At 39.7% G+C, this 25,941-nt stretch overlaps 3 protein-coding genes across 6 annotated transcripts; 1 reads left to right on the forward strand and 2 right to left on the reverse strand.

Annotated features, from left to right (window-relative positions):
* Positions 1 to 263: 263 nt before the first annotated feature.
* Positions 264 to 15,306, reverse strand: nr2c2 (nuclear receptor subfamily 2, group C, member 2). 4 transcript variants are annotated; one of them, XM_086213683.1, is made up of 15 exons: positions 15,019 to 15,306; positions 10,778 to 10,895; positions 9,596 to 9,691; positions 9,178 to 9,378; positions 8,943 to 9,048; positions 8,671 to 8,850; positions 7,637 to 7,793; positions 7,464 to 7,554; positions 7,121 to 7,266; positions 5,900 to 6,071; positions 5,567 to 5,688; positions 5,282 to 5,421; positions 2,658 to 2,795; positions 2,450 to 2,555; positions 264 to 2,282 (listed from the first exon to the last, which is right to left on the reverse strand). In XM_086213683.1, exons 2-15 carry the CDS (start codon positions 10,835 to 10,837, stop codon positions 2,108 to 2,110), a joined length of 1,890 nt encoding a protein of 629 aa, XP_086069809.1. In that variant the 5' UTR covers positions 10,838 to 10,895; positions 15,019 to 15,306; the 3' UTR covers positions 264 to 2,107. The 4 variants fall into 4 exon arrangements, 3 of the variants coding, with proteins under 3 accessions (XP_086069809.1, XP_086069808.1, XP_086069810.1); XM_086213682.1 differs by lacking the exon at positions 15,019 to 15,306 and adding an exon at positions 13,633 to 14,064; XM_086213684.1 differs by lacking the exon at positions 15,019 to 15,306 and having other exon boundaries at positions 265 to 2,282; positions 9,596 to 9,735; positions 10,778 to 10,892.
* b3galt4 (UDP-Gal:betaGlcNAc beta 1,3-galactosyltransferase, polypeptide 4) lies at positions 14,561 to 17,263 on the forward strand. Its single transcript, XM_086213687.1, has one exon. It carries the CDS (start codon positions 15,308 to 15,310, stop codon positions 16,421 to 16,423), a length of 1,116 nt encoding a protein of 371 aa, XP_086069813.1. The 5' UTR covers positions 14,561 to 15,307; the 3' UTR covers positions 16,424 to 17,263.
* Positions 16,527 to 25,030, reverse strand: wdr46 (WD repeat domain 46). Its single transcript, XM_086213686.1, has 14 exons — positions 24,884 to 25,030; positions 24,531 to 24,695; positions 23,326 to 23,406; positions 23,122 to 23,234; positions 22,944 to 23,031; positions 22,108 to 22,169; positions 21,849 to 21,953; positions 21,581 to 21,731; positions 21,188 to 21,423; positions 20,565 to 20,718; positions 19,740 to 19,887; positions 19,348 to 19,538; positions 19,128 to 19,241; positions 16,527 to 19,046 (listed from the first exon to the last, which is right to left on the reverse strand). The coding sequence occupies exons 1-14, from the start codon at positions 24,938 to 24,940 to the stop codon at positions 18,927 to 18,929; spliced, it is 1,785 nt and encodes a 594-aa protein (XP_086069812.1). The 5' UTR covers positions 24,941 to 25,030; the 3' UTR covers positions 16,527 to 18,926.
* Between the last annotated feature and the right edge of the window lie 911 nt (positions 25,031 to 25,941).

A 25,941-nucleotide genomic window follows, 5' to 3' on the forward strand; every position in this document is an offset into this window, starting at 1 on the left:
TCTTTAAACTGTTTAAGAATGCACAAAAAAATGAGCTGAATATTTGCTTACAGTGTATTTTTCCTATTGAAGTTTGGAAAATGATTCTTAAATGACACATCGGTTTATCAAATTCAGGCAATTTTTTTAATGAATGGAGAATATAAGTGCCAGCATCCATGAAGCAAAAGCATGTCCCCATAGCCATCTTTACAGAGGCATCAACTTTCATGACATCAGGACAGCATTTGAGAGGACTTTGATGATGATGTAGCATCCTAGTGAAAGACAAGACATTTCATGAATAAGGAAAAGGTGTGTGCATGACAGACAAAGCCTCAGTTATGCCACATGTGATGAATAATTGTTTATTTCTTTTACAATGTGAGGCTTTAGAGAAGCCAGCCTCAGAGACTGGAATGCTGATACAGGAACTCAGTCATACATTTGTTTTACATCTTCATCTGTGTGAGGTAGAAATGTAACATTGAGACAAACTTGAGCAAAACGTGAATAATGTTGAATCACTCAAACTTAATGATTGGAGACATTTTACATAGGAAAAAACAAATTTCTGAATAACAATGTTATTTTATATAACATTTGAACTATAAGATACTCAAACCATAAAGCTGGAAAAAAAATCTGATCAAATATCTTCCAAGTTGAGCTGTTGATATTAAATATCTTAAAGCACATTTAAATCAATATTTTTCATACAGCATTTAATAAAATGCAATTAAGCAACTTCTTCATGCACTGCAATGCACTATAAAAAGGAAAACAATGCTCCTTATTAGGGTAGACAGCGACAAGATTATAAAACCGCTTAAAAAGAACATGCACTCATTTTAATGAAATTACATGTACAAATGGCATTTCATACCAGTGATTTATAAACAGTCCTTATGGGTTTTACCCCAATTACCATTACCACTGACAGTTATTTCACAAGACATACTCACTGATCACTTCAAAGCCATAATACAAATGGGTAAGCCAATGCATCCCCTCATGTGGTCTTCAAGTCTCCAACATTCTCGAGACCTCGGTAATCTCTTTTCTTTAAAACCAGGGAAACCTGCCCAAAATGGACCTTAAGTACACTTTGTATGCAACGAGCAAAATTTGTTCAAAACAAATTGTAGTTTTTAGAAAACACACAAAAACATAAATTTTTAGTCAGCATGAACTCAGTGGAACATCACAAAAGCTGATTGATGTGCATTTAGCAGAGTACAAATGCGGGAAATAGTACAAACTTGTAGCATAGCTACACAAAAGTAACAGTTTTGAACCAAAATATTCCTTTAAAGAAATAAGTGCCCTCCATAAATACACACAAAATGCAGACAGACTATCATGATATACTGTAGATGAGACAAAAAGAAACACCAAATAATTGATTGTCATAAAGGGAAAAGTGATGAGGTGATTGCACAGGAAATTTTTTCAAGATACGCCAGAAATATGTGTACCAAAACATAAAAATATTGACAATCTCTGAAATGTCAAATAAGGAAAAGGGACAGAGTGAAACTAAGAGACTTTAATGAGCCCTGTGAATACAGGGTGAGGTTTGATACCATTAGACCGATGTTATGCTTCCAGCAGTTTGATTAACTGAAAGTAAAGAGTTGTATGTTCAGGTTTTACACTTCTATGAAAACCCTAATTTTCTGATTATGGACTACATTTCTTCCCCATCATCCTCCATCTCATACCAGCAACAACCTGAGTGCCGAATTATGTTTGTAATAAACATTAAGGTATGGTGAAACTTAAATAAGCATAAAACAATTTTAAAGGCTACGGTCAGAAGTTAAAGTTGACATTTTATTAGTTTGTATCTCTAGAATGACAAGAGGAGATGAGCAAAGAATCCTGTTTCACTAACCAAATTCTGGCTGAAACTCAAGATTACATCCACCAAAGACTCCAAATGTTTTCCCGGCTTTTCAATGCCAGATTGATCTGCCAAGGATTCCTGAATGATTTTGCATCATGCATTGTAAGAACACAAGGGGACACTGCAGGATTCTGGACAGGGGTCTGACTGAAAAAAAAAAAAAGTACCTGAAGAGAAAACCCAGTCTTTTTTAATTGACAGTTCTGGAGGGATGAGGTGTCATTCTGTGGGGTCAGATTCCTGACTGTTGTACTCAGCCGTCTCCATCTTCAGGATGTAGGGAATGATGCTGTCAATAGAAACGTTACCTATTAAGCCAGTGAAGAAGAGCTCCTCTGTGATGTTTGAGTTCATGAGGCGCAGAGCTGGGAGACGAGTCAGGATACGAGTCAGCCTGGAACAGCAAACGTACTCAAGTCATCTTGGTATTTAATAGCTTGTTTTTAGGAAATAAGATGGTTTAAATATCTGTCAGAATATCTCTGTTATCAAGGTGCAGAAACTTAGGAACTGAATGATTAAATACCCTACATATAGGCAGAAATCCCTTTGTTAATGTACCTGTAGGTGTCGTCTGGATATGTTTTTTGTACATAGTCCTGCAGCTCCATCAGGGCTTTCTCCTGGAACTTCTCAATCTGTCCACTGCTGTCGACACCTGGATGATCTGATGAGTCAAACTCACAAAAGTCAATCTCCAAAATACAATACTGGTCTTTTGTATTGTCCTCATTTCATTTAAGAGCTAAATTGTCTGTCATCAACTCACCGGGACTGAACAACACTATAGCCTTCAGGTAGGCATATTCGTAGCTGTCGGTCTCGAACCTTGTCATGCTGTTGCAGAACTCCTGGAGCTTCCAGATGTGCTCCATCACCAGCTTCACCCTCTCTCCGGACAACTTGTCTAAGATAGAGGACAATCCACAATAGTTCTACTTTATTTTATTTAAACAATTCTACTAATTAGAGAGAAAATTCTTCTCCTCTTGCTATATCAGCTGGCACCACATCATCTATAACCTCAGAAACCTCAGAAGCAGCTGTAGACCCAGACATATAACTGGATAGCTTTTCTTCCATTGACTTTCATGAACTTAGTACAATAATTTCCTCCTCTAAACCATCCACCTGTCTTCTAGATCCCATCCCAACTAAGCTGCTTAAAGACTCTCTACCCCTTGCTAGTGCCTCTCTCTTAGATATGATCAATGTATCACTGTTATCTGGTTACATCCCACAGTCCTTTAAAGTAGCAGTAATTAAACCTTGTCTCAAAAAATCAACCCTGGATCCAGAAGTTTTGGCCAACTACAGACCAATATCAAATCTTCCTTTTCTCTCCAAAATTCTGGAGAAAGCAGTTGCTAAACAGCTCTGTGACTTTCTCCACAGCAACAGCTTATTAGAGGATTTCCAGTCAGGTTTCAGGATTCATCATAGCACAGAAACAGCACTCGTCAAAGTTACCAATGACCCCCTACTAGCATTAGATGAGGGACTGGTCTCTGTGCTGGTCTTATTAGATCTTAGTGCAGCTTTTGATACCATTGACCACCATATCCTATTACAGAATTTAGAACATTTCATTGGCATTAAAGGAACCGCACTAAACTGGTTTAGGTCACATTTACTGGGTTGATCTTGTACTTGCTAATGATTATTCCTGTGAAACCACTACTGTCAGGTATGGTGTTCCACAAGGGTCTGTGCTTGGACCAGTCCTCTTCAATCAGTATTTGCTTCCACTAGGTCACATAATAAGGAAACACTAATTTTCACTGTTATGCAGATGACACACAGCTGTACTTATCATTGCCTCCACATGCAATAAATCAGCTGACTAATAAGTCCCTAAAGACTCTCCAGCTGGTCCAAAACACTGCTGCTCCCATAGCGACTAGAACTGGTAGAAGAAACCATGTCTCTCATGTACTGGCTTCTCTGCTTTGGCTCCCTGTTAAATTCAGAACAGAATTCAAAATTCTCCTTCTAACATACAAAGTCCTCAACAATCAGGCACCTTCATATCTGACAGAGCTCCTAGTCCCCTATTATCCAGCTAGAACCCTTCGCTCCCAGGTTGCAGGGTTACTTTTTAGAATGGGAGTCAGAGCCTTCAGCTATCAGGCTCCCCTCCTGTGGACCTGTCTCCCAGTTTTGGTCCGGGATGCAGACACCCTCTCTACCTTTAAGAGCAGACTTAAGACCTTCATTTTTGATCAGGCTTATAGTTAGGGCTGCTTAGGCTGGCCCTTAGTTATGCTGCTATAGGCTTGGACTGCTGGGGGATGCACCATTATCTGTCTTTGTCTCTGCCCCGCTCTCCTGCTCTCTTTCCCCCCAGATGGTCAAAGCAGAAGGCCGTCCCCATTGAGCCTGGATCTGCTCGATGTTCCTGCCTGTTAAAAGGAAGGTTTTCATCACTGCTTTTGCAGGATGTGCTTGCTCATGGAGAATTGTTGGGTGTAAATTCATTGAAGGAGTGTGGTCCTAGACCTGCTCTATTTGTAAAGTTTCATGAGATAACTTTTGTTGTGATTTGGTGCTATACTAATAAAATTGACTTGACTAAGTAAATTTAAAAAAAATACAATATCTTCTCATTCTCTTCATTTCCTTTGTCTGCACTAGTTTTCATTGAGAGATCATAAGAAGAGGTGTGGTTGAGCTGTATTTGGTAAAATGAGTACCACTTATACCTTTTTCCTTATTTTACATACTCTTGTATATGCAGGTTTTTTTTTTTGAAGCCATGTAAACTCACCCAAAAAAACAAACTGGTAAAGCAGACTGACTGAAACTTTTTGTTTTCCTGACATCATTTAACACCAGAGATCTGCACACCATGTCAAGCTCATGAACCCTAACAAACTAGCCTTTTTTGGCGCATGAATCCCTTAGCCATCAACCTATTCAACAAGACTAAGAACCAAAAAAAGGACTGGCTTTCCTGTTGAGGTTACTGTTGTAATCTAACCGACCTCCCATAATTTCTACTGGCTTTGAAACCAGTTCATGCTAACCTGTTTTGTTCTCCTGCTTTTCCACTTTATTAGCACAAGGTTTGACACAGAACCCTACTGCCTTGTCTGTAACACCATTTCTGTTGAGGAAAGACTTGAGTCCACTTAAGTGATGTTATTACACCAGCGTAACATCATTTCACAGCACCTGTGACCTCATGTATGACACACAGATAATGCAGTACCACATTGAGTCAGTCAGTATGCAATCACAGTCTAATCAGCAAAGCAATGAAAACATTCAACCCCAGTGATTTTTTTTATTTCTAGCATATTCTGTTGAGACAGCAACAACAAATCACATTTCTTCAACTCTTTTTTTTTTCTTTGTGTCCTACTGTGAAATGACGAGGGCTGGGGTCCATACCATCCTGTATGCTGCTCTGAAGGTGGTTAATGATGGCAGCGAGAATGGTCGACATGTTCATCACATGAGCACACTGAGCAAGACCCAGAGTGAATAGCTCATTCCAGCAAGCCCGTACCAAACTGGTGTTTGCCTCCTGACTGAGAGACAGACACAGACACAGAGAGAGACAGAGAGAGAGAGAGAACAACAAGACACATGCCCATTCATTACTGTTCACAAGCACATACTGTATGAGCTTGCAGCATTATCTCTCAAGGGTCCAACTGGAGTGTGAGTTCTCACCCAAGAGCAGAGAAGGCAGGGATGGAGCGTGCCCAGTGCATTGACAGGAAGAGAAGTCTGGATGCTGACTCACAGATGTAGTGTACATTCAGATATTCAGGCATGGGGCTGGGCATGGTCAGCTAGGAAGAGGTGGAGAACAAGCCACTCAAACACTGGCTGCATCATTTGACAGACATTTTTTTTTTTATATTTTACAAAAATCGTGTGATTTTGTGATTCAGTTTCCTTTCATAATGCACAATTGAGTCAATCTTAACTATAATTATAAGTTGAATTCATCAAATACGTTTATCATTTGGGATGGTCGTTGTATAAGTCACCTATACCCACCTTAAAGCTGACATGGCAGTCTGTGAGCAGTGGCCCTTCCACCTCAATGATTGGGGTCTCCTGGTCACGACCAATCAGCTGAATGGTTGTTCCACTCACACAATGAGACTTGTCTGCCAGACCAACTCCTATTTCAGGAGGATTGAGGACTTTGGCCAGGGTGTCAAAGGCACTGTGAACAACACACACATATACGAGATTTTTGAAAATCTGTCTACTTTTTGTGTCTATATCTTCATTATGAAAGTATTGTATCATATTACAATCATAAGAGGGGGAATAAATAATTAATAACACCGCATACTACATACTACAATCCAAAACTTGAAAATGTCTTGAGTAACAAGTTAAAAAAAAAAAAAGTTTAATCTGTAACAATTTCATAATGTTTATAAGGTAACATTATTTAATACAGTCCACAGCATTCAGTTTTCTTTGGTGACTACTCTAAAAATTCTTTGAGTTTTTGTGTATAATTTTAAAGCACAAAAGGAATTCTATTTATTAGAAGCTGTAGAAAATATCATACAATACAATTAACAACATCGCCATCTTTTGTAGTCATTGTCAATCTCAGGCCACTCCTTTTTTAACTACTCATGAATACAGTTACAGCTCAAGTGTCAGTGTTAAAATACGATATAGCCACAGACTTTGTGTACACCTAGAGAAATTATGTAATATCCACAAGGGGGCAGACTGGGACCGAGTCAGAACTATCTGTCAGCTGCTTAAGAACATCCAGTGTTATAAAATGTAAAAAGAAATCCTAACTACATTTGAGGAACTGACTATAATCCTGATATTGAGACCACAGCTGTAAGCAACAGCACCCATCTCCCGTCTCTTCATACATTCATATTCATCCTTGTGAAGCAGCATGAACATCATACAAATGCGCGAATTGTGCAAAAACTGCAAAAGTTTTCTGCTGATGTTATTTTCCAACACTTCCTCAACAAGTCATGTGCTGAGGGATAGTGTCTGGTGAAGTGGAGTAGTGTTAACTTCTCAGTACATGCATTTCTCACAACCAGTGCTCTTAAGACAAGACTTATGAGGTTTCATCACGTGCAGGTAATTGCGCCTTTTGGAGTTCTGTTATTATCAGCTTTACAGATGAATGTAATCAGTTTCACATAAACTACAGCTTACGAGGCCACTAATGTTACATGGTCAGGAAATCATGAAAGACCTGTTCATTAGAGTCAGCTGACTGACCGTGTTATGTCACTGGCATTTTGCTCCTGGTGTTGGCTGTCTGAGGTATCACCGTTGTTCAGGTTTTCTTTTAGTGAATCACTCAGGTTGGCCAGTGATGTCACCACACTGGCAAGTGTCCTCAAATCTCCCTGCCCAGAATCCATCTGAAGACAAATGAAGAAGGGCAGATTACAGAATAGAACAAGAAATGAATGATCCAAAAAAGAGATTTGCCCTTCCACAACAATAAGCAAAATATTTAACAGCCTTGCAATGAAAGAGCATCAAGGCCTTCCAACATCTTTGCCTGAAAGAAGGAGACAGACAGCAGCAGAACAATCATGTGCTAAGTGTCCTGTACCTTTGACTCAGTGGCCAGCAGTAAAGTTCCATCAGTCTGCATGACAGGCTGCTGGATGTTCACCAGCATCCCCTGGTCCAGTAGGCTGGATCTACAAATGACAAAGTACATCACTGAAAACTACCTCACTAAACATGATATCATTAGACCTGGATCAAGACGTGGAGCCTAACCTGGAGCCATCTGTCTCTGTGTCAGAGATAAAGGTCGGTGTGGCGATGAGTGGACTGTTAAGGTCTTTGCGAATGTAGATCTTTTGGGTTGAGGCAGCACAATTGGCATGCTTCTCTCTGGGCACTACATCGATGGGCTTCCTCTCACTCTGTACAGCTGAAGACAAACAGCAGACAACTTGTTAAAAAGGCGGCAGAGCCAAGGCAGTGTTCTTATAATAAAATATTTTTATGTCAAGGCGAGTCCATAATTGAACTGATAAAATTAGGCCAACAAGTGTCTGCCACACACAGTCTGCCTCAAGGCAAAACAAAGGCCCAATCACCCCAGCCCTGCAAACTCTGTAGAGGTCTTATATATCAGACATCGCAACCAATGAATACAAAATTATAGTGACAATGGTGCCAAATAAAAAAAAACCCTCCTACCTTTTCTCAGTTGCATTTGTGGCAGACAACTTGTATTCTCTATTTTCTAATGTTATAAATTCATTATTATAAGGTGAGTGATTAAAAGCATAAAAAGCTTCATGCATGAAATGTGCAAAGATTTGATCTTACATCACATAAGTCTGCTGCCCGTACATGAGTTTACTGGGGTGCCTCCTTATCCTAATTGTACAATCCTGAAAAACGGATGTATTAACATGGTTTGTAAAAAAAAAGGGCACTGACCACAACCTCGGGGTTTGAACTATACACCTGTAGATGCTGGTCAATTTTGTCCTGTGTTATTTGACCAGCGCACCGAGGTCATTACTGTAAAAGTTACTGTTAAATGTAGCCCGGTGTTTACTTAAAGAATAATGCTTTATAATATGACAATAATTACATCCCATCACATCAGATAAATAATATTTTAATTATGGAACTGAATAAAATTTAATAGCTTGTTATCCAAAACAAACATGTAAGAAATCAAATGAATGTAACTCTGCTTTTTCATGGGAATAGACTCATAAAACGATAAAATCCTTAATAAGAAATGTTTGTAAATGTCAACACACTTTATGTCTACATAAATTCTGACTCACACTCAGTCTTCATCCCCATCTTAAGGCATTTCTTCAACCTGCAAAACTGACAGCGATTGCGGTGGTGTTTGTTGATGATGCAGTCCTGTTTACTGCGGCAGCTGTAGGTCAGGTTCTTCCTCACACTCCGTTTAAAGAAACCTTTACATCCCTCACAACTGACTGCTCCATAGTGACGCCCTGAACACAGAGGGGGTTGATCAGAGGGTGCTGGGGTGTATCTGACACAGTTGACACACAACATACTGTTAGATTTGTGATCAATCAAGCACCTGAAGCCTTGTCTCCACACACCACACAGTACTCAACTGGCTGGGTACGACTCAAATCCCCTGATTGCCCAAGCAACCGCTCCATTGACACTGGATCTGTGACAATCTGAAAAGCAAAGTAAAGCAAACACCCTCAATAATGTGTTTGATCTCACTCTCTGACAATTAGAATAAATAGAGACATTTTGCAGATGATGTCATTGCACATCATTATGCAATAGGAGGGATAATGTACCTGTATCCTTCCTGGCATCAGATGGTCTGCAGAGGTAAAGATGAGCTGCTTGGTGTTCTGGCTGTCTGGTGAGGCCAGAATAACCTTGTCTGCCCCTGAGCTGTCAGCTGTGGTCAGAATGAACTGCTGCTTGGGAACGCTGGACGGGTTCATTGCTGTCACTATCCGAATCTTCTGACCTGTCTGCTGGTCAGTTACAATCTGAGGAGAGGTAGAAATGACAGATAGAAACAGAGACTGGCACAAATCCAGGCCAAAAAAATAAATACAAAAAAACTGACACTTAACGTGGGAGACCCAAGTCGCATTTTGTAAAAAATTGTGTTCACAGCTGGTCTAGTAAAGGGGAACAGCATTAACATGTAACAGCAGGGTCAAGTTTTTTGATATCAGCTATTGTTGAGAGTACAACATGCACCTGTATCTGATGTGGTGTAGTGGCAGGCTCATTGGAAATGACCTGAAAGCGCTGTGGTGACTCACTCATGGCTGAGTCCGATGGAGAGGATGACACCTACAGGTGGAAACACATGTCGACCTTCTTAAAAATTGATAAACCTGAAACACAAATACATTATACTTGCATCCATGAACAATACACAGAAAAGCTCATACAAATTTGACTTTCAGAGGGCACAGAGAATAATATCTACTGAGGAAAGGTAATGACAGCATAAATTGTCTTAGTGAGGTCATCACAAGTCACCAGTGACAGTTTCAGTCTTAACAGGATTGAAATTGAGAGACTGCAAAAGCCATATGGGTAACAACCATCAAATCATTTAGTGACTCCTTGTGTCATGACTCATATGGAGCAGCGGCTGGGTGTCAAAAGTTGGCTTTTCCTTTGGCCCTTTTGTACACATACTTCAACACTCCGGAATTATTTTTTTTTCTATACTAATAAAAATAAATCCTAGTCAAATGAAAATTATATTACATATTACGACACAAATCTTGAGGTTTAGTGGTCAGCTCTGTGGCATCTTCACATACTCAAAACAGTTCCATAATCTTAAAAAAACATATCTTCATGTTGGCATTGTTTACCTCAAAGTATATTTACAACATTGAAAGGTGTAAACCTTGAAAATTTTCTTCTCAGTATTGAAATGTGGCACGAAATAACACATTTTTTGAAGCTCAATAGTAGCGAAGCCATTCAGTCAGTAAGGTAAAGTCTCCCTGTTCAATACCCAGACCTACCTATGCATGTAGGCATTTTAATCTTGTTTCTCCACTCCTGTATTCAGTTCTTTTCCTCCTTTTAATTTGGGTTAATTAAGTCTGCATGTAATTATGGCAACAAATGAAGGTAATGTCATATATATATATATATATATATATATATATATATATATATATATATATATATATATATATATATATATATATATTTTTTTTTTATATATATATATATATAAAAATATATTTTTATATATATATATATATAAAAATATATTTTATATATATATATATATATATATATATATATATATATATATATATATATATATATATATATATATATATATATATATATATATATATATATATGACAAGCAAGACTATTGACCCTAAACACTTCATGCACACTCACCTCTGCCTCATGTTCAAAATCCCCTTTCTGCTGAGAGAGCAGATTCAGGTTGGTCGTCATGATGATATAAGGTCATTAGTGAGGTCTGTCAGACATTAACCCGCCACAAAGGTGCACACTGTCACGAAAGAGAAGAGTCACACTCAGACATTCACACCATTATAAATACTATATTGCTGCATTGCAGAGGATGCATTAGGTTTTAATTATCATTTAATTCTTTTTTCGGACTTCATTTGTTATTGTATTTATTTAGACAAGGACAGTGCACACTACAACATTAACCTTGTATAGAAAAATCTTTAATGAAACCACACATTATTTGTGATAGAAACTTGTATATAATTTATCTCACACTCCTTTGTATTATTTTGCTCTATGCATCTCTTTAATTTCCACTGTGCATGCCTTGACCTTGTGGAGTTGTCTTGAAACCGCAACGAGACTCAGCTGTCTGACCCACACGGATAAAGAGGGAGTCAGAAACTGCTGAAAACTTGAACTAAAGACTGAAAGAGGAAGATAAGTACAAGGCCTACGTGATCACTGAAATATCAATATGTTCCACACCTTAAAAGGACTAAAATGAGGTGCTTATGCAAATTGCTCTCCCCCTTCCCTTAGCTGACAACTTTTTGTAACCAGGAAACACCTCAAACGAATAAATAGCAAGAGGCACTGGACTGAACCTCAGAGCGGGTGCAGACTTTGTAACTGAGGTTTCAACTCTGAGCGCTCTCCTTGCAAGAATACAGAAGAACTCTTGTCTGAGTATTCATTGTGTTTGTCTGATTGTTTCTTACAGAGTGTTAGTCTGAACCTGACAATTTTGTTAACATATTTCCATTCCAAGGCAGCACGGTGGTGCAGTGGTTAACACCGTTGCCTCACAGCAAGAAGGTTCCGGGTTCGAGTCCCGGCTCAGGCACAGGATCTTTCTGTGTGGAGTTTGCATGTTCTCCCTGTCCCTGTGTGGGTTCTCTCTGGGTACTCTGGCTTCTTCCCACCATCCAAAGACATGCAATTGGCGACGAGGCTGATTGATACTCTAAATTGACCGTAGGTGTGAATGTAAATGGTTGTGAACCTAAGGCTGCTGGGATAGGCTCCAGCCCCCCGCAACCCTTAATAGGAACAAGCAGAAGACAGTGGATGGATGGATGGATTTCCATTCGATCCATATCCTGTTAAGGTGTTAACCTTAACAGGATATCGCAGGGCCAACACATATAGACAGACAACCATTCACACTCTCAGCCACACCTACGGTCAATTTAGAGTATCAATCAGCCTAGTCCTCATTTGTATGTGTTTGGAGGAAGTGGCTGGGTGTCGGTGATACGGTTGCAAGAAGCTGGAGTACCCAGAGAGAACCCACACAGGCACAGGGAGAACATGCAAACTCCACACAGAAAGATCCCGTGCTCGAACTCTGAACCTTCTTGCTGTGAGGTGACAGTGCAAACCACTGCACCACTGTGCCGCCTTGTTAGCATATTTACTATTTGTTTATTCTATTTAAAATGACAAAGGGTATCACTAGTTCTTAAGTATGTGATTTTTACACAAAAAAATTAACAGGATAATGGCTTTAATTTTGTAGACAGGATCATGTTCTGTTTAAGACTTGATTTTGGCCTGCATTGCATCACGCATTCTGTTATTTATACATTTTTATCAATATTTATCTTAAAGTGCTATTACAAAAAACTCCGAAAAAACACATTAAGAACATTTGACGGTCAAAAATCGGTACTAACTTACAACATGAAAACATTTTTTTTCACAGTATAGGGTTGCCAAATGTTTCGCAAACGATGTTTTCACTACATGTTTGAAAAGTGCAGAAAAATGCATGAAGCATGACAGAAATAATTCAAAGTGACGTAAGTGCATGTGAAGTCCTGATTACTGGATCATGACCTTTACAGCATCAGGGTCTCAGACGTCAAATGTACATCAAGGAAAGTAAACCGTTTCCCATATAATTAGGCATCCAACGGTGGAAATCTCAGTCCATGAACCCCTCTGTACCGCGTATTTGAGAACCCGTAATTGTCCCTGACCAATATTCGAGACACTATGAATCTGAATCCACCAACAATAACCTTGTTTCACTCAACATCTCTGACTATGGCGTTTTGTCTTACGAATAATAAGAAAGATAAACTTGGCCACTAACAAATTCCTGCAACCGTATCACCGACACTCTAGCATCCCTAGCACATCAAAGCAGGGACGGGATATTGGGCTTCGTTTGTTTCGTGATTGGTATCACAATTTGTCAATCAAATCACATTATTGGTAACAACACACACAAAATGGAGAATTTGGCGATCGGCCAATTTCGCGAGAGGCTAGTTTCCAACAATAAATATCTTTCTGTTTGAGCCTGGTCATCCCCTGACAGCACAGTTAGCTACTACCTACGTGCTTAAAGACCATGTGAAATTACACTTCGACGAATAAGCTCAAGTAATTTCTACCCAACCCTGTCAACGGGATGGCAAAGGTAAAAGGGTCGAGTTCATCAGAATAGCTGCTGCAGCTAGCTTTGAACTAGTAAAGGCAATCAGAGCAGCCGTAGCAAGCATTGTGAGACCGCATGTCCCCTCGGCCCAGTCATTCTAACAGTCGTATCATATCAAATAACATATCAATAACTGGTAATAGATATAACACATGACGGTGTCGCTGAACAGTGGTGTTGGTGCCCAGTTCCCTAGCTGCTGAGGTTGTGCAGGAAGAGAGCTTCGTATCGGCTAGCTAAGCTAGCCGGGAGATTAGCAGCGCTCTTTTATCATCCAGTATCTCAGAGCGCTTTCTATGGTTTTCATTTCAGGACCGAGACTTACCTCAGAGGAAGAGCGATCGCAGATTTCAGGCTGTCTGCTAATTTATAAAATGTTTTTTTTTTAATGTTTTTTTCTTCTGTTAAAGGTCATAGTTCGTGACCCCGCACCGACAGCGCGTTGATGTTTTTTTTTTTTCTTCTTCCTCCCGTGTCCCCGCGCGGCTCCAACACATCCATGCCCTACCCCGGCTCGAGCCAGACAGGGCTGACGTCATGATGTCTGCCTGTTCAGGCACTTTTGTTGACAGGTTATTTATGTTTTCTCACGTTTACACTGTAAAATACAATTACAGAGATCCTCGAGAGCATCGTTTTCACTATGTTACCTGCTGTATTTATTACATCATGTCGGACAATGGGATATGGTTAACGGTTTGCTTTAATTATTAAGTTTGCTAAATGTAATGTTTATAATATAAATTTGTATATAATATAAATATAATTGTAATTAACTAGCAGCATTTAGGTAATCATTAAAAATACATGCATGTTTTTATTCAATCTGAAAACAGATGCATTTTAATCAAAATTTGTGCTGACATGAGTCCTCTGGTCAAGATATCAACAACACCTATGGCTTACAAAACAAATAAGGTTAACCCCTAATATATATATATATATATATATATATATATATATATATATATATATATATATATATATATATATATATATATTAGGACAACTAATAATTATTTGGAAAAAGGCTACCTCAGTACTACCATCAGCAAAAACTTTGTGGTTGTTTGACAGACAATTATTAGGGCCCAAGCACATGTTAAATTTACATCCATGTATGTCCATTTAAAAACATTAATGGTACTGTAAAAGTTATTTTGTGCGCACTTGTGACCCATAACGACAATTGTAGTGCAGCATGTTGCAACATGAGGGACTGTGGCAGCAGGAGTTCCCGGCACCATTCTCGCCCAGGGCACCACTTAAGTCAGAACCGCCACTGCAGGACTGCATATGGGGTGGCGCAAAACGGCAGTGTCACACCCATTCATTGCAACCCCGCGGACATTTTCTGTCCTCTATCCGTAAAATGTCATCGGTAGTTTGTCCTCTTTTCTTTCGATTTACAGGCTCCGGTTTCATAATACAGTAGGCCTCAACCTCTGCTTCTTTCGTTATAAATCGTTGTATGTTCGTCATCATTTTTCCGATCCTATAGTTAAAGCTTGATTAGGGCTCGAGACAAGAGTATCCTCAGTGACATTACCAAATTCAGGAGAAAATACTGTGAAACTTAAAAAACAACAACAACATCGGTCCAATTTAACAACAGAGGAATCGAAGTCAATGCAAATATCAGAGTCATATAATATAAAACGATTAAACGGTGGAGTGAATTCTTGGCACCCGTTTCTGTATCGCTACCAACCTCACATGGTTCCGCCACCGTACAGTTGGGGGAGTATGTGGGCTACTGCTGAATCGACCGTTTCATTTGCGCAACTGCATATCTCTCTTCAGTGACGGACAGGGACCAGATCGCAGCATCACCGCATCGGCACCGAAGATCTCCTCCCGCATCGCTGAACTTTGAGTTTGAAGGAGCAGGAAATGAGAGAGGGGTGCCTCTAGCCGTGGAGACCCAAGGAGCATCGCCGCGTAAAGGAGGCGATTTATAGCTGCTACAGCTGTCTTCAGTGCTGCGTTGGAGGTTGGTCATGGTCATCCGAGGAATGTGGTTATGTAAACCACGATTTGGAAAGCGAGGGAGCCGGCTGTGGATATTGTCTATTGTGTGTGCGGTAACAACGAGCGCAGCACTGTTGGCTTTGTTCTTTGTGGACTTCCTCGAGGCATGGGTCACTTCCATGGGCATGAACAGGGTGGTAGAGCCGCACGCTGGCAACATCCCCCCTCAGAGCGTCCCTCCGACCAGAACAGAAGAATTTCTGCTCATGCCCAGCCCGCTTGTATGTCAACGTGCCAAGCCTTACCTCATCACCATGGTTACCTCTGCCTGCGCCAATCAGAGGGCCCGCCAAGCCATTAGGGACACCTGGGGTGGGGAGGTGGAGGTGAGGGGCCTTAGAGTTATGACCCTCTTCATAGTGGGTGTGGCCTCTGACCCTGGACTGGCCAAACTACTGATAGTGGAGGCCAGAGAGCGAGGTGACCTGATTCAGGGGCGTTTTCTGGACACCTACTCCAACCTCACCCTTAAGACATTATCCATGTTGGGCTGGGCCCGCCGCTTCTGCCCGCAGGCTCACTTCATGGCCAAAGTGGATGACGACGTCCTTTTCAATCCCAGCACCCTTCTGAACTTCCTCAACAAAAGCCGAAACCCCTATGAACAAGGAGACTTGTACCTCGGTAGGGTGCATCTCCATGTGGCTCCAGACCGTGACCCTGACAGCAAGCACTACCTCCCTGCAGGGGCCTACCCTCCATCTGTCTTTCCAGACTACTGCAGTGGTACAGCCTATGTTTTGTCCCGCTCTGCATTGCTCAAAATATCCCTGGCAGCTACTGCATTACCTTTATCCACCCCCCTTCCCCCTGAGGATGTGTTTGTGGGTCTGTGTGCCCGAGCAGCTGGGGTACTGCCTGAGCACTGCCCCCTCTTCTCTGGTGGCCCAGGTGTGCCATATGGACGTTGCTGCTATCAGGCCATGATATCCATTCACCACATCACACCCAGGGAGATGCTGCATTACTGGGCTGACATCCACTTATCACCTCCCTGTTCCTGGGTGAGCTTGCGTGCTTCTCTAGGGGTGTGCAAAGTCAGGGCAATGCTGGGGTCTGCCCTGGGACTGGAACAGGGATTGTGAGTGCTAGTAAGTGGGTCTGTACCTCTCCTCAGTACTGTGAACAGCACAAGTGCTCTTCGGGCAATGAAAAGAAAAACCACTATTTTTATAGTATTTATTTTCTTAAACACATATGTGTTTAACAGTCTGTTATGTAGAGAAAAAGTCATAAAGATTTGTCACTCTCCTTTCCTTCAACTGTTTCATTATTACAGCTGACGCATAATATTAGAACAAGGAAATACACATTGGAAACTACATTTCTAGTCACACACAAAGTAGGATATCTGCAGGCTGCTATCTTAACATATTTAACCGGCTTCAAATGTAGATGACATCTGAATAAGATCCAAAAAAAAGTACAATATATTGTATATCTTATCCGCCAGTGCAGGATGTATGACAGAAGTTTTTTCTTCAACAGGAAAGCTGAAATTTCACACAAATGTGCACTATACAGTCGGCTCTCTTTTGAGGCTGAATTATTCTGCTCTTTCACATCACAAGACATCAAATTAATAACAATAAACTGGATGTGCTACACAGCTATAATAAAAATGAACAATAGTGTTTGTAATCTGTGTGTAATAGTGACATGAACCATTAGGTAGAGTGAATGATAACTTTGTGTTGATTTGATTGGACTGGATTTGGTCTCTGCAAAGCCAAACTGAGATGTTTTACAATTAAATAATTAAGCCTCAGGTGGTGCTGTTACAGCTATAACAAAGAGAAAGGTGTTTAAACTCAGGAAATATGTGTATATTGAATAATGTCCCCAATAAACCAGTCACTATTTTACCCTTTGTTCAGATTTTGTGCTATGGTTTACTTTCACACCCTTTCATGATGGGTCATTTTGGGTTTCTTCACATTGCCTGGCCAAATGACATTACTAACAGCTCAATGTGGCTGTGCACAAGGAAATGAATGTGAAGGAACATGTAACTGGTCATGTTAAAAATTACACAGTTGTGTCCTTCCTGACTTGAGTCAGTGCACACCTTTCACATTTTTCAAGTCTGAGAAGTAATCTCTACAATTCTTGCTAAATAATATAATTTGATCCATTTGAGTAAACCTCTTAAGGATAACAACCTTAACATACACACATGAATAATCACACTGAGTCTCACATCAAGACACACTCATCAGAGCGTCCACAAAGATTAAAATTTCAGCCTTAGCACCTCTGGAAAAGGAGTGAAATCCCACAGAGGAGCCTTCATAGTTACGCTATCATGTGATATGGTAATTTAATTCAGTTTAACAATGTCACACACTTGTTAGATCTTACATGATCCAATACACACACATACATATATATACATATAAATATATATATATATACACACATATATATGTGTATATATGTATACTGTATACATACATACTGTATATATACATACATATATATATACACACATCTACATACACATAATATATATACATACATATATGAATTCTGGCTTTTTAAAGGTCTTTTTCACTGACTTCATATCCATATGTGAGAGGAGCAGTGTAAATGCTATGACTCTTGGTATCAGTGTTTGGTTTATCTAAAAAAATAAATAGGGAAGGGTACAGGTAGGACATTCATAGCAAGAAGGCTCCGGGTTCGAGCCCTGGCTCAAGCATAGGGTCTTTGTGTTGTTTGCATGTTCTCCCTGTGCCTGCGTGGGTTCTCTCTGGTACTCCAGCTTCTCCCACAGCCCAAAGACACACAAATGGGGACTAGACTAATTGAATATTTTATGTGGCTGTGAGTGTGAATGGTTGTCTGTTTATATGTGTTGGCCTGCGATGGACTGGCGACCCATCCAGGGTGAACCCTGCCTCTCCCTTGAAAGCAGTAAAAAATAGATGGATGGAATATGTACATTATGCAGCCCTGATTCATGACCGTTTCACAGAATCAAACCAAAATATTTACAAGTAAGAAGTCACAGCATTATCTTTAGAGCTGATATTTCCAAGTACTCATACATTTAGCAGGCTGTGCCAACATCACATTATAATGCGAGATATTCCATCCATTCTGTGAACTCCTGAAAATGTATCAGCATAATTGAGAATGTTTTGCATTTGAGCAGAATATCAAATAATACGACAGAAATTAGGAACTGGTTTTGTTTATTTTTAGAACATATTCCTATAAAACATTCGATAGCCACTTGAGCCAGAGAAAGTATGTTTGAAAAGATGAAAAATCAAGCAACAACATCAGAGAAAAAGCTGCGAAACACAAATCCTTGCCGAGAGGCAGCACACATTTGTGCATCCACCCATGTAGAGAGGAAGTGCTTCAGGCTGCAGGCATTCAATAATGTTGCTCTGCTGCCACAGCACTGAACATTGATTATTGATGAGTGTCACTCATCAATAATCAACTCCTCATTGGTTGACTACATCTAGAATCCCTGCAGGACTAGATCTGTCCATGCAATATGTCATTTACATGAAGTTCAAAAGAAACTGCCACGCAATGTCACTCTTTAGTGGCAGCACCATGGATCCTCCTCTTCTACTTTATGAATCTGTCCAGAGCCGATTTCTGGCCAGCTATTGCTGCCTTCTTTTTCGCCCTCTCATTTCTCTCTTCTTCCATCTTCATTTTGTCCTCAACAGTTTTTACTACTATAGCCTGTAAACAACATACAACATGAGCCACAGCTGATATAGCAGTGGGATTGTTATGATATTGGCAAGACTCTGGCGCTCTTACCCTCTGGTCCCCATGGGCCACTTGCTTCTTTCTCCTTTCGATACTGCCAGCAGAACTACGACCTTTCTTTTTGTACTTGGGGATGAATCTTGTTTTAGCAAGTGGGTCAAAGCCCTGAGAAGACAAAAACAACAGTGAGACGGCCAAGTAAGCACAAGTATTTCAAAATGTATGGATCCACATCTTGATGTACATTAATAAGATGTTTCCACAAACTGACCAGAGCTTGGACTCTGTCTTGATGTCTTTGTTTGAAGGTGGCCTGGTCAACTTTTCCCAGTTCTGTAGGATCCAGGCTGATGAGGTCTGGCTGGATCTTGTCCAGCAAGGCTTTAACCTCCCATTCCTGCCTCTGTTTTGCACTGCGGTATGGATTTGCATCCAGACCATCAAAATTAGGCTCACCCGCACCTGTGGATGTATAGGAAAGAAGGAAGGATTGATAGGAGAATGCACAGATTACTAAAAAACAAAGCATACAAACACATGGTGGCAGCTCAGGAAACAAACACCACACAAAGCTGAACCCCTACTTTCCACAAAAGTATTCAATAACAAAATTTGTCTACTTTTAAATATGTACTCCAAGTGCAATTTGACATCAGGTCAGACCTGGTACAAGCATGCTGCTGAATCCATCTCCATGTCCAACCCCAAGGACATCCTCAAAGGGACAGAAGTTCAGCCCCCACACTGACCCGTGAACTCTGTGAGCCATGTAGGGTTTAATCACTGGAGAGTTCCACACATCCCTGTACACCTGCAGGAGATTGCATAAACACAAATTAATAAGGTTACAAATACATAACGATGAGAACAAACTCTACTGTATTACCAGTCAAGGAAACATGTCAATCATAATATGGAGAAACATAATGTAAATATCTTTGCTGAATGAGTGAGTAACTTGTGACATTTAAGCTTTTTTTTAAATTTGTTTTTCTTAACCCCCTGTTGAATAACACTTTATTTTAAAAATCTTTTCCATCATTTTCTTTTCTCCATTTTTTTTTTTTTACTCAATGATGTCATTTTCCTGTATCATAATGGTGAGAAAATGGGTAATTATAAAAGGGAGACGAGCAGAGCATCATAACCTAGGTTCGTGAGTGGAGGTCTTCCCTTTAGAATGGCAGATAAAGTGTCACTGAGTAGAGCTATAACACAAACACCCAGCAATTGAACAAGGTAAATATTTGTATACATTTTACAACTGTATATTTTTACAAAAGCTAAGTAAAAATAACCTCTTAAGTCATTCTTAGGAAATGACTGACCTCTAAAATAAGTGTTGTTGCGAGTATTCTGTGGAATTTGCCTTTTCAGTTGCAATCAATGTGTCATTAATTGTAGATACAAGGCCGTATTATGGCTTTAAAAAAAAATAAAAATTCTGAAGTCAAATCACTTGTCATGCAATGCGGAGGTTCTAAAGACCTGGACGATATCCCCAGTGGCAGCAGACAGCAGCCCCCTCTGGCTCAAAGACAGACAGGAGGCTCCAGCAGGGAGGAAGTAGGACTTGAGTGGCTTGAAGGCTCTAATATCATACACCTTTAGCTTTTTATCCATGCCTGATGTAACCATGTAGCTGTGAAAACAGGACAACCATAACAAATGTGCTCTCTAGTGGACATTGAGGAAACTGCAGGTCACTGGTCATACCAGAAAACAAATGGTCACCTTCTTGAAATAGTTGCCTAAGTCATTTTTTAACAGGTTTTTTTTGTTGTTGCCTGAATGAAATTGTCATGTTTTAGTTCCAGTTTTTTGTGTTTTCTGAAAAACTTCAAAAAAATTACTTGGTGATTATGGAAGTGATGAAATTCAAACCATAAATCTAAAGATAATTTAAGACTTCATTCTGTCATTTTTCAATTCACTGCTCCACCTGAGAATGCTAGCCTTATGATACTGAATATTTGTTATATGTACACACACTTTATGAAAACTATCAAAAGTACAATGTAGTCGTCAAATAATAAAAACACCCCAATATGCACACGTTGCTCCTTCGGATACTGTCCTACATTATATGTTAATGGATAAGCGAGACTCACGTGCCCGTCTTGTCCACAGTTACAGAACGCACGCCACCTTGGTGACACAGCATCTTGACAAGAGCTTCTTTCTGGTTGGGTGACCACATGGTGACAGTGCCATTCGGGTGGCCAAGGCAGATGATGGCATTGTGCGGGTTCTGGCACATCACATTGAGGCGGCCAGTCTTGGTGCAGATGGCTGCTACCTCTTTACCTACAGACACATCGAGGTACTGCAGGAAACCTGTGGCACTCTGAACACAGAAGCAAAAACATGAGGCTCTAACCACAGTATATCACTGCAGTGCAAAAGCTGGATTCATACCAGATAAAGTGTCGTTGTTGTGGTAATATAATTAGCATAAACATTAAAATCACCATGTTTAAAACCTAAAAATGTTTTGAACCCACCGCCGTGGCGAGCAAAAAGTGGTAGGGGAGGAACTGCATACTGAGGACATCGTTGAATTTGCGGATGCAGTGAAGCTCGATTCCATTAGAGTCATAGATGTGCAGCCACTTCTTTTGAGCCGCTGCAAACATGGTTTCACTGTGGAGCCATCTGAAATACAATGTTTGTTTACAGGAAGGATTGCACAGTTGCTGATCAGAGGGAGATAACTGTTCAGCACCAAAGTCTGGGCTTTAAGGGATGGACCACAATGAAAGTTTGTCTTACTTGATGTCATTAACGGTCTCCATGACATTTATCTCACACATCAGCTGTTTGGTTTTCCAGTCTATACAAGCAACATGGCCTCTCCTCCCACCAAGCAACAGGTGACTGAATGAAAGAACACACCACATACATAAAAATATCTTTAATTTATATAACTTCTTTAACAGACCTTTTCTAAGTATGATTACAAACCAGAGGACACCCAAGAAAAACACAGGAGATAAAAGAAATATGATGATGGAGAGTATATGGCACTGACCTTCCAGTCTTGCTGTAATCTACTCGATATGGTCCAAACTGAGACAGTTTCAGATTGAAATACTGAGGAGGAAGTGGGAGAGAGGAAAACACACATGAATAAAACTAACATTCTGAGTGACTATAAGACACTTCTTTAAATGAAATTAATGTATCTGAAACATTTGCCGTGGTACAAAGCAGTTGGGTGTGCACCTTCCCTTAGAATATGTAAAAATAGAAGTGCTTGCATCATTTACTGCTTACCTTGAAAACAGACCCCCTGTAATGTCCCTGACAATTCTCCACACTTTTTTCCCACCTTTGAATCTGTATTGATCTAATTTGGTCTAACCAGACCCCAATTAATGAAAGTCTGTTGTAAGTGGGACTTACATTCATGGGTTTCATAAGGGTAAAGTCTTTTTGTTTTTGTCTCTTCTTAAAGAAGAGACAGAAATTAAAGATCCTATTAGAAGTGTGAATTTAAGCCCTCATAAAAATGAACAGAAAATGAAGATTTGCCTTTTTATTTTTTAAATCACCATTATTAATATTTCATAGCACAACACACAAATTAGCTTTTGTGTATTGGTTATAGAGAACTTTTTGCTCAATAAAGCATGAAAGAGGTGACGTGGTATTTAAAGGAATTTCTGATCAATAAGTTAAATAATTATGACATCACATATTAACAATCTGAAACTATATCAAACAGGATTAAAAAGCATCTTGCATGCTTAACGATTAAATTGTGCTTGAAGAGAACTTGGAAAGGGAATGAATTTTAACAGACCTGCAGAAACCCTGAAATAAGATATCAGAAGAGGCTCCCCTCTTGTCCATAAATTTCCTCACCTTTGCTCCTGATGTTATATCCACAGCATCAGCAATATCTTCCTGTGAGATAGTACATGTGTCTTCACCTTCATCTCCTTCTAGAAACCTGAGATAAGGAGGTTAAAAAGACTTTTTTTCCCCCAACATAACAAGCAAACACATTGACAAAAAGAAGCTACTGTTTTGAATAAGGTACCCTGCATCCTCTGGGAGTAGAAGGTCAAAGCGGGCAGCTTGTTTTTGAGCCATATCTGAGGCTTCCTCTGTGCGAGTGATCATATCTCTCAGTTTGTAATGCTGGCGCCAAGACTATTTCAAGAAGAAAAAAGAAATTAAGCTAAAGAAAGTTAACTCAATTACCTTTCCAGAAATGCCAAACAATTAATATTGGTACACTTACCTTTTTGACTTTTCCTTTCCTCTTAAACTTCTGCACCCTGTCGTTTGGAATAGGAGCAGGCCCAGGAAAGGGGTCCACTTTCTGAGGTTGAATGAACAATGATCAAAGAAAATACATTGGTTTTACAAAATTAGGAGGCCAAAAGAGACTGATTGTATATAAATAATGAAGCAGCAAATTTGAAATTCTGGTACTGCGATATATTGAGGGATAGTTTTGCCTGATGGTCAGATGCCTATCACAAGAATTTAAAAGCTAATATCAGCAAATTCACTTGATTTTTTAAATAAGTCTTAAAACAGGCCATGATAAATGCAGCAATATTTTCTTCCTATTTTTTTAAAAATACATATATTCAAAGGGGGCTGCATGGTGGTGCAGTGGTTGCACTGTCGCCTCACAACAAGAAGGTTCTGGGTTTGAGTCCCGGTTCGGGCATGGGATCTTTCTGTGTAGAGTCTGCATGTTCTCCCTGTGCCTGCGTGGGTTCTCTCTGGGTAATCTGGCTTCCTCCCACAGTCCAAAGACATGCAAATGGGGACTAAGCAGATTGATACTCTAAATTGACTGTAGGTATGAATGTGAGTGTGAATGGTTGTCTGTCTACATGTGTTGGCCCTGCGATGGACTGGCGACCTGTCCAGGGTGAACCCCACCTCTCGCCTGTAGCCGCTGGAAAAGGCTCCAGCCCCCCTGCAACCCTTAACAGGAATAAGTGGAAGACAATGGATGGATGGATGGATATATTCAAAGGCCTGATCAGTGATGCTGTCAGCTGAGTAAGATAATTAGAGATGTTGATATTTATTTGTCTGTGGGTTGTCATCAGATGCTCAAATCAACTTCATGCCTCTACCAGTTTGACATAGCATACTAACATAGAGGCACTGTGGTGAAAAAAAAAAAACTTAATACCATGAATGTGCACAAAATGTAAAATGTTAATGTTAGATATTTTGATAGTTTAATGTACGTTTATGGATATCATTATGAACTTTTATAATCCTAAAGCATGGTTAAGAGAAACTAATTTTCCTTTTAATACCAACCCTCTGGAAGATCCCCAAGGCCTCTATGGAGTCCCAATACCCTACCCTTTCCTACAGGATTTCAACGATTATAAAGTACAATGTCAGTAGAGCGAGCGTTTACAGGAGTAAACGTGAAATGTAATGCTGAGCACACCAACGCCTAAATGAGCTTACCCCAGATATTAATATCTTTCCATCTGCGGGTCCATCTTCTCGCTTTCTCTTCTTTGCTTGTTGTGTTTTTCTTATCTTCTGCTGTGGGGCAGCTTTAGTCTTTCTTTCAGCTTTATTTCCATCTTTCTCTTCACCTTTCTGCTCCTGCCAGTATCGACCTGGAGGCTATCAGAAAGTAGCAGGTTAGCAGGAGCGAGTATCTGTGCGTACCAATAGCTCTCTCTTCTGTGCTGCTACTACTGCCAAAGCTAAACGTCAATTTGTGCCTGTCGGCCCTATATTTTATACCATAGCGGACAACATCAGATGATTAACAATATTGTAAAAAATAGAATATTACGTATTTTTCGTACCTTTTTCTTCTTCCCCACGTGTGAATCATTTACCACCAGTTCTACGGGCGCAGCCATTTTCCTTGTGTACGTTTTTCTGTTCCGGGAGCTCGCGTACGTGACTTTGTTTTTATTTTTTTATATTGATTTTAATTTAGTATTTTCAACACTTATGTAAAAGTCTGGATCTTATAAAAAATATTACTTCAAACAAGAAAATATTGTAGAAATTTTAAAGGGGCCTACAGCTTTGTGTGTGCCCATTGTATGTTTTCTGACGACTTTTATTTTGAAGGCAACATATTGTGGTGGAAGTGAGTTCCCTCAACATTACGACACTAGATTGCGGATAGAATTTATCACATGGATGAGTAAAGAAACATTTAGACAATGTTATCATGTTGCAAGATTAGTAACAAATTTAACAGCGCCAGCTAGCTTTTTAATTACTTTTAGATAACAGTTTGGGCATGCTGCTAATCAATGAAACGACTGTTAGGATACAAACAGAAAGAAAGAAATTGTTGATTGATATGACGAATAAATGTTAGCATCTTAACAAGCTGCCAGCATGTGTGCATGCAGCTAATATGTTAACATATTAAAATACTAATATAACTCCTTCCAAGTCAATCACGTACAAGCAGTTCTTCATAAAAGGGAAATTATTCCTCATAATTAATCATCATAGTGCCATCAACTTTGCAGTGACAACTAAAATACAATATATAAAAATAAATAATAACAATAACAATCAATAATACATTAACATAAAGCATTCTCATAGAGAGCAATATGACATCACAAACCCAACATACTTAAGGCTACCTCTGCTAACACTTGCTTCAAAAAATGTTACAGAAGTTATACATCGCATTTCCAACAAAAGTTTACAATGAATAACCATCCTTCCATTGTACTGTATAATAATTCGTTATTTTTAAACTCAAAACAAAAGTAGAATAAGTATATACAAACCAATAACTTGATTGAATTTAATTCCTTTAGGAAGTCAGGTTATACAAATTAAAATTGGCTGTACAAATAACCTGAACTGAAACTGTTATCACTGGCAGTAC

Source organism: Aulostomus chinensis, chromosome 9 (genome assembly GCF_037954235.1).
Source record: "Aulostomus chinensis isolate RoL2024-O1b breed Wild chromosome 9, RoL_Achi_v1.0, whole genome shotgun sequence".
NCBI classification, from domain to species: Eukaryota; Metazoa; Chordata; class Actinopteri; order Syngnathiformes; family Aulostomidae; genus Aulostomus; species Aulostomus chinensis.